The sequence below is a fragment of the Glandiceps talaboti genome, chromosome 20 (assembly GCF_964340395.1).
Source record: "Glandiceps talaboti chromosome 20, keGlaTala1.1, whole genome shotgun sequence".
NCBI classification, from domain to species: domain Eukaryota; kingdom Metazoa; phylum Hemichordata; class Enteropneusta; family Spengelidae; genus Glandiceps; species Glandiceps talaboti.
This window is the reverse complement of record NC_135568.1, coordinates 10562065-10571825: the sequence shown is the minus strand read 5'-3', so window position 1 is coordinate 10571825 and position 9761 is coordinate 10562065. Positions and strand designations below refer to the sequence as shown.

At 36.7% G+C, this 9761-nt stretch overlaps 2 protein-coding genes across 2 annotated transcripts; both read left to right on the top strand.

Annotated features, from left to right (window-relative positions):
- The first annotated feature begins 1566 nt into the window (after positions 1-1566).
- On the top strand, positions 1567-2649 carry LOC144450542 (melatonin receptor type 1A-like). The gene has a single exon (XM_078141186.1). The coding sequence runs from the start codon at positions 1567-1569 to the stop codon at positions 2647-2649; it is 1083 nt and encodes a 360-aa protein (XP_077997312.1).
- Positions 2650-4030: 1381 nt separating this feature from the next.
- Positions 4031-5293, top strand: LOC144450541 (melatonin receptor type 1B-B-like). The gene has a single exon (XM_078141185.1). It carries the CDS (start codon positions 4031-4033, stop codon positions 5291-5293), a length of 1263 nt encoding a protein of 420 aa, XP_077997311.1.
- Positions 5294-9761: the final 4468 nt, after the last annotated feature.

Here is a 9761-nt window from a genome sequence, read left to right as displayed (position 1 = left end):
TGAAGCTGTTTTCTGTTGAGCCAATGTAGGATTTAGTATCTCTGTTGTTTATTTTGACCTGGGCTCTGTAGACGATATTATCTGATCGGCATTTCCCATGAAGCGGGCAAGTTGATTTATCACGACAGTTGCATGTCCCTATGGGAGCTTCATTTCCGCGTTTAAGGATCATAGTATTGTGAGTTTTGATGATGGAAGCCATGTTATTCATACAACTGTAGCTCATTTTCACATTCCCCTTGTTGAAAATTTTATGTAACTTGTGCTCCTTAGGGAAGTGACGGCCAAGAAGTTGGAGGAAAATTCTCCCGATGTTATTGCTTACGTTTTGACTGTATGGGGGATTAAACCAGATGACATTACGTTTCCTATTTCTCCGTCTCTTGATGGTGTCAATTCTATCTGTGTAAGCAAGGTTGTCTTTATAGCCACTTGCTTTGAGTGCGTCATCATAGAGGGGTTCTGCCTGGTTGAAAACATTATGATTACATGAGATGTCACACAGTCTTCCATTTATGGCTGCTGGTAGATGCTTGATGATAACCGGTGGGTGATTTGACTGTGAATTGATGTAGACTGGGTTGTCGTTTGGTTTTCTGTATGGGTAATATTTCCCACTGGAAAGGTCTAATACGATATCGAGGTAATTTACAATTTTCAGGTTAGCTTCAATGGTTACTTTCAGACCGATGTCATTGAAGATCTTTGTGATATTTTTCTTTATCCGCTCTGCCTTGTTACCCGATATTTTGTGGAAAACAGCTAAACCGTCATCCCTGTATAGACCTACATGGTCTTTAGAGTACTGCGATGTAATTTTACTTAGGATGTAGGAACCCACTAGTTCGCAAATCTCGGCTCCATCATAACTTCCCATAGTCACGTCAAACATATCTTTGTTGTCTCTTTTAACCCATGGAATGTTATCATCAAATAGGAGAGATATATATATACGCACATACATTAAAATGAGAGAGGATATATATATATACGCACATACACACATATATGTCATATATATAATATATAATATACGAGGTATATGATATATATATATATATATATATATATATATATATATATATATATATATATATATATATATATATATATATATATATATGGGCGGAGGGGGTATTATTTGGAGATTAACAAGTTACGTTTTTAATGAGGCTTATATAATACATCATTTGAAAACAGCTCTTAGCTTGAAGGAATTTCTGTAGTGCTATTGATCATGGGGATATATCAGATCCTATAAGTTACGTTTTCAATCGTGTTTTGATACATAGCTCAAGAACCACTAGCTTGATGAAATGTTCATATCTTCTTACATTTTGCATGAAAAATGGTTTTCATAGTATTGAATTTCTGACTGGCATCTGACAGACACTGATGAAAAAAAAACCGTTGCATATAAACCCCTAAAAATAAATTTCGCCACTCTTTTCGATAGAACTTCGAACAGTGTTGAATGATTCGGACAACGTGCCAAATACTACTTTTGTTATCTACAAGTTCTTATCTACTAAGAATAACATGAACGAATCGGTTGTCTCTACGAATATGACGAAGTGGAACAATACTCTAAACGAAACTGTCAGTTCTTTGTACGGTAATGTAGTGAATCGTGTCCCCATGAAGTTACCATCGATCTGGGTGACGTCGTTCACAGGCTCGTTAGAAGTCATCCTCATCGTACTAACTTTGGCAGGTAATCTTCTTTTCGTGTTTGCTTTTCTTGTAACGAAGAGGCTACGTACTACAGGCAATCTCTATCTAGTAAACCTCAGTTTTACTGGCATTTTTGCTGCTATTTTTGCCGGAGCATTTACCAGTGACTCTTTTATCAGACGTGGTTGGCGTCATGGACATGACTACTGCGTGTTCCACAATATCACCCATCCAGCATTACTGAGTGCCTCGTGCTGGCTAACCTGCACTGTTGCCATCAACCGTTACATCTATATCGTTCATAACAAATATTACTCTAAACTGACCACCAAGTTCATGATTACACTCTCCATTCTGTTTGCATGGGGTTTTCCGTTGAGTTGCAGTAGCTACCATGTCACAAAAACCTCCACTTACATTCGTCAAGCATTTCGTTGTCGCTCTGTCGGTAGTCTGTTCACCTTTATTGTGGAAATGTATCTACCCTGTTTAGTGGCACTAATAGCCTACACGTTAATATTTGTTTACGTACGGAAGAGCAAGTTACGGGTCCAGTCACACACAGGAATGCAAGGACCAAGCCGCCAAGAAATACAGATGTTGAAAGTTCTCAGCTTCGTACTCATGTTGGTGTGCATTGGCTATCTTCCTTACGTTATTCTTATTAACGTTTATCATTTCATATATCCTGGAATTCGACCTCCGCCAAACGCTCTCATCATACTTTACCCATGCGTTCATCTTGGTGGTGCCATCAACCCATTGTTGTACGCATGGAGTAACAGAAACGTTCGTGATTCCTACATTGAGATTCTAACCGGGAAAATCTTTTTCAAGAAAACGCCTAACCAGCTACAAAGCCAAAGAGCAACAATGGATTTGATACGTGGTAATATGACATTTGACTCTCAAGTCCTAAGCTCGTCGACGGCACAAAGACAGGTTCATCCTAATGAAGTCGGTGCACCATATTAATATTGTTCAACATAACGTTTAGAATTGTATAATAGTGAATTCTTTACATCAAGCGAAATGTAAACATTTGACATCTCTGGTAAATGTTTGTGTTATCCGTGCTTAGAGGTCTGTATTTCTATTTGCAGAGGCAGACAGACAGATAGACAGACAGACATACAGACAGACAGACAGACAGACAGACAGACGGGCAGGCAGACAGGCAAAGCTATCGGTCCGTATGACAGACCAATTACATATTCCAAATATTAAAGTTTAATATCCATAGCAAATTTGATGAATTCTAGCTGTGACTGTCATATTACATTTTTAGATACCTTTTCTTGTAATGCCACATTTATCTTCACAGACGTTAATAATTTACACCTCATTTCATTTATAATTTGCAATATTTATTCGTCACATAGAGTCCTCCAGGAGTACGTGCAACTCCTGCTGAGAACGATATCAGGTACGGAATTAGGGGATAAAACTTTTACAAATCAATATCGACTGCAAGGTGCAGATTTAAGGTAGTAATGTTAGTCTTACGGCTGATTCCAAATCAATTTTAAGCCAAAGGGAAAAATTGGACTATTTAGTGACGATTTAATCTTAATCTTCATAGTTTAGATAGTTCATAGATATTCTATAAAACAAGGTAACCATTTTGGATGTATTTGGGTTCGAATTCCATTTGTCCATGGTCTGATGCATATGTCTGCACTTGTACCATTTCTGTGTGACATACCAAACTGATTACTGACAACTTCTCAACGTACCAATATATATATATTTCATGGCTTCAAAAAAGTTCTTTTGCTCCATTAGCCTAATAATTCACAAAGATCACCATAAATCGTCGCCACATTGTTTTGCCAAACCTTATCTGTGACATCACAACATTTGATGTCAACAATAAACTCTGAGATTGAAGACCAAACATGTTCTCAAGCCCCCTTCGTGTGAATTATAGAAATAGACACACAGCAAAGCCGTTTTTTATCTCTTTTGGATCTAAATTCCGCCTCAAAAATGATTAAATCTAAATTATTAAAAACCCATACATTTTGAGTGCAACAACAATACATTCAGAAGAGAATTTGTAAACCAACCTTTGTTGATTGAACCAGTTTAGTAGTGAAAATAAATTAGATCGAAACTATTCTGCCTTGGAGGAATAGCCGTCACAGTGCTAAAAAGTGGGGAACACCTGGGGGAACAAAATTAAGTATCTTAGTTGTGTGTAATTTGCTGAAATCAAGCCATATCAATGCAACAGTGGAAATACTGAGTGTTTATTAGCCGTTAGCACAAGAAAATTTCCAGTAGTTGCTACTGTGCCTTCCTTCAATCGTGTATGAAAAATGATACAAATTTATCAGATGAAATCCTCATAATAATGGGTTCATGTAAGGATATTGATAAAAACCCTACCTTATATAAACCATCCAAAATACATTTCTTAACACATTCAAATAGAACTTTGAGAATTACTCTAGACGACTTATGTCAGTGGCAGAAGAACAAGACTCATACTGATACGACAGTATCGCTTGTGTTTATGGCTATGGCGAAGTTGAACAACTCTCTTAACGTGACTGACAGTTTTTTCTCCGGTGAAGAAGTTAATCACGTTCGCATGAGGTTACCACCGATCTGGGTAACATTATTCACAGGCTCATTAGAAGTCACCTTCGTTGTATTAGCGTTGGTAGGCAATGTTGCCTTCGTGTTTGCTGTTCTGGTAAAGAAGAAACTGCGTACAATAAACAATCTCTATCTAGTAAACCTCAGTTTTACTGATATTATTGCTGCTATTTTTGCCGGAGCATTTACCAGCGACTCTTTCTTCAGACGTGGCTGGCGTTACGGACATGATTTCTGTGTGTTCCACAATATACTCCATCCAGCGTTACTTAATGTCTCGTGTTGGCTAACCTGCATCACTGCCATCAACCGTTACATCTATATCGTCCATAACAAATATTACTCTAAACTGACAAGCAAGGTAATGGTTACGCTTTCTCTTCTATTCGCGTGGTGCTTTTCGTGTGCGTGGAGTAGTGTCCATGTCACTAGAACCTCCACCTACATTCGTCCAGCGTTCCGTTGTCGTTCAATCAGTATTTTGGTTGCCAGTTCTTTAAAAGTATATCTACCATGTATTTTGGCACTGATAGCCTACATATTGATATTTGTATACGTACGAAAGAGCAAGTTACGTGTCCAGTCACACACAGGAACACAAGGACCAAGCCGCCAAGAAATACAGATGCTGAAAGTTCTCCTGTTCGTACTCATTTTGGTGTGTATGGGTTACCTTCCGTTCATAATTCTTATTAATGTCTACAATGTTTTGTATCCTGGAACACGACCTCCACCAGAAGCTATAGTCTTACTTTACCCATGCCTGCATCTCGCTGGCGCTATCAATCCCTTATTGTACGGTTGGAGTAACAAAAATGTTCGTAATGCATACATTGAGATTCTAACCGGCAAAATCTTTTTCAAGAAGACACCAGGTCGGTTACAAAACCAACGAACAACGTCAAATTCAGTACGTGAGAATACAATATCTGATAACCAACATGGACAGGTTTATCCCAGTGAAGTCGAAACACCATATGGAGATATTTCATCTCAGCTTAGATTCAACCCATAAAGATTGCTTCTGAATGCCTTAAGTTACTGTGTAAACTCGTGTATACTTTGATCAACGAGTGTGCCTCCACTCAAGCAAACTGTGTCATTGGTGGCTGTGACTGTAACGTGCAGTTTCGATAGAGCTAGAGGTTGCAATGAGAACGTTTTCATCCCCTGTACTTGCAGAAAGGAGTCGAGGAGGTTAAAAGATCTATTGTTCTACTGGTACAGTATAGACACTGTCCAGAAGAGGAAACTGTAAAGTACTTTAAAATTTGAACATAGTTTGAGAAAGTTTCAATTATTATCACAGTAGATTCTTTACCTGAAGATATATCTAAATTTTAAATTTTGAATACGTCAAGTTCCTTTTCTAATTGGAGGTATGTGTATATATATCTTATAAAATCTATCAGGCAATTATCATAATTAATCAAGCAAGCAAGCAAGCAAGCAAGCAATTTAAAAAACGGAAGTTTACTATATCAACGGCTTTTTCACAATTCTTCATTTCTGTTGCTTAGATTTCAGCAAATTAAACACAACTAAGGAGCTTAATTTTGTTCCCACTTTTGTATAACAGCTATGTCTACAAAGTAGAGTAATTTCCATTTCATTAGTATACCACTACATCGTTGCAGCCCACAGCGATGGGTCTAAAATGCTCTTATTGAACGTCATGCTGATGCACTCAAAATTTATGGATTTTGATTAATCTAGATTTAAACTGTTTTGAGGCGAATGTTAGCTCCAAAATAGATAAAGAACGATTTTGTTAGGTGTCTACTTCTAGAATGTACGTCCAAGGGGATCTGAGAACAAGTTTTTCTTCACCATCAGAGTTTATTGTTGGTATGCCTGTTAATATTGTTTTTGTGTTTGTAAACACTACCATGTGATGGTATGATGTCAAAGATAAGGTAAAGGTGATGAGATGTCAGAATATAGGCGTGCTGCAAGACTTGCCTTCATGGTTTGGTCTAAAACGCCGTTTACTAATACCATTATGACTTGTAAATTGTATTTAGTGAGAAATAAACAAGCCTATGATCTGACTCAATAACCAACTGCGGGAACTCAATAAAAAAATAATCAAGACGCGAAATTGATGTTCCCTGATGTGTATATTTTAACATATTGAGATGCAATTGAGTGACTAAAATGTAGCGTGTCTAACTTGTTTTCATGTCAGCATAACAACTCCAGCTAGTGTACAAGAAATTCGGCCAACAAGTTGGGTTTTATATGTTTGCGTAATATCAGGGTTCATTTAGAGTAAAAGTCCTTCCTAAACATTCCATATTTACTGACAAAGATTCCATCCTTTGGGACCCAGAGACACACCTGTATGAATCGAACGAGAGAGAGAGAGAGAGAGAGAGAGAGAGAGAGAGAGAGAGAGAGAGAGAGAGAGAGAGAGAGAGAGAGAGAGAGAGAGAGAGAGAGAGAGAGAGAGAGAGAGAGAGAGAGAGAGAGAGAATCAATGACCGCATTAGCAAATATCGAATATTATGAAATCGAGATATGACTAATATTATATTAATGATCCTGGAGTACCTATTGTTTGTAATTCATCTATTGCACAAAATTGATGTTGAAGGTGAAATCATCAAAAACAAAGTGGTTAGGAAATGGAGGCAAACTTAGACATTATGAAGAGTGGTACTATGACGGTCAACGTATTGAAAGAGTGTCTCATTTTAACTACCTTGGCATTACATTCTCAAATTCACTACTTCGGTCAAAAGCACAGGAATATCTGGCGACCTAGGGGAAAGGGGCATTTTTAAGGTATGAATTTTTTTATTGTAAAATTCTCCCTGTTCTGTTGTATGGCAGTGAGATATGGGGATTTCACGATGGAAAGGTCGGAAAGGTCCATTCTTCCTACTGTAAATATATTCTTAAAGTTAATAGGAATACTTAGTAATCTTGCTTTACTTGGTGAACTTGGGAGACAGAAGTTATCATCACACTTAGGTTTCTTCATATTATTAAGTATTGGCTCAAACACTTAAGGAGTGAGAATACAACATGTGTGAAGTAGTATTATAACTACCGACTAGAGATGGCTTATAAAGGATATAAATAGTGGGCGTATAAAGTTAAACATTTACTATTCAAATTTGGTTTTGGGATTGAAGGGACTGAACAAAGTGTTGGTAATGAGAGTATTTTCTTTTCTGAATTTAAACAAAGGTTATTTGAGATTGATAGCCAAAATTGGCGACAGGTATAGATTCTTCACCCAATCTAAATACCTGTCGTCTTTACAAAATCAATCTATCGCTTGAGAAATACCTTTCTGTTATTGACATTGAATTTCTCAGGAGGGCACTTAGCAATTTTTGTGTCTTTGACCACAATCTCCGTATTGAGAATGGACGAAATTTGAAGTTGCCAAGAAACGAAGGTATATGTCAACATCGTAATCTTAATCTTGTCGAAGATAAATTTCATTTCTGTCTAGTTTGTCCTGTATTTAAAGATATTAGATCTACATTTATTGCTCCACATTATTATCATTGCCATTCGCCTTTAACATTTTCAATTTTAATGTCATGTATGTCCTTCTGACAAAACAATCCAGAATCTAGTCAAATTTGTTGTATATAGTTTTAAATTAACTGATCAAAATCATCACAAACATGTAATTCAGCTTCTGTGATATTTATGTCATGTTTACTAGCATCTGAAACATTTTAGTTCAGTTTCTGTGATGTTTATTTCGCTAAGAACGTACTATTCCGGTTGTTTTCTGTATATTTATTTTACATTTATTTCATATTTATTTTCAAATATACAAGGGGACCGGCGGCCTAATTAACTAAATAATCTACCTGCGTGCGTATGTATCTTCGAAGACGTTAATAAATTATCCTTCTACCTAACGGCTTTTCAGCTAATAAAATTCATCTGTTCAATTATGGAAGGCTGTGTACATAAGCATACACACACATCTAAATAAGTTATGTGAAAGTATTAAATAATTCAAATTAATATGCATTCTCTAGGGTTTCATATTATCAATCGGTTCTCGACAAAGGAGTTGTCCAGGTATCATATTCCCTGTGTGAGATTTAATACAATGTTTTTCATTTCGAAATACCTGTTTGTAATTTCGTTATCTATTGCTACGGTATTAAATATACATCTGAGATTCACTATTGGGCATCTGTACCTATTGTATAAAGATGCATATGTCTCTTTGATCGATATGATGTCGCAGGATAAATTTGAATGTTTAAATAAATCAATATTGATAGATTCCATATGCAGTTTGTTATCTTTTACATAACAAAGGGCCCAAGAAGTTGATATCTAAGTAACTTGGCCGTTACGAGATTAACTTTTCTATCTATCTATCTATCTATCTATCTATCTATCTATCTATCTATCTATCTATCTATCTATCTATCTATCTATCTATCTATCTATCTATCTATCTATCCATCCATCCATCCATCCATCCATCCATCCATCCATCCATCCATCCATCCATCCATCCATCCATCCATCCATCCATCCATCCCTTTCTTTCTTTCTTTCCTTCTTTCTTTCTTTCTTTCCATCATGATATTTAGTCCTTGCAAAATGAATCTAACACTGTTTATCTTTGACTTTCTTTCTTTCTTTCCATCATGATATTTAGTCCTTGCAAAATGAATCTAACACTGTTTATCTTTGACTTTAATAATAATGTTGGTTTCTTATATAGCGTTTTCCCACTCCGTGCTCAAAGCGCTTTACAATTATTACCCCTGGCTCGGATCAGAACGGCACAACGGCCCTTTAGTCTTCCTCAACTCCAGCCATTTAAGCGCATAGGATTAAAGCCCTCACATTGCAACCTACATCCTACCAGGTCCCCAGTTATACAGCTGGGTTGACTGAGGCACAGTCGTGGTTCAAATCTTGCCCAAGGACTTTAGCCACTCAGAAACAAACAGCAGGCAGCGACGGGGCTCGAACCTGCAACCTGTAGATTCCAAGCCGGTCACGCTAGCCATTCACCAATCATGACTCCACTTATGTTGTTGCAGATTACGAAAATGATTGCAAAAGTCACTCAGTCTGTTAAAATCAAAGGAAAGCACAAAATCTACGGTAGAGCAAATCAAAGTTACGTTTAGAATATTGAATAAATTATATAGTCCTAGCGTAATGAAAGTTTTATTTGTTTCTTCAATGCTTTCCTAGTGTAGAATATGAAAAATGAATTGACATTAAATAAATAATATTCTCATACTAATAAAGCATATTGCGAAAAAAGGCTATATATATTAAACCGCCCTAACTAAATTTCACATCTTGGACAGGATTTTTAACAGATTGAACGAGTAGGACAAATTTCCAAGTATACTTACATAAGGACTTCAATACTCGTAAAAATAAGACAGTATAATTTGTAGTTATGGCAATGGCGAAGTTGAATGGCTCTCTTAACGTGACTGACATTTTTTTCTCCGGTGATGAAGTGGGTCACA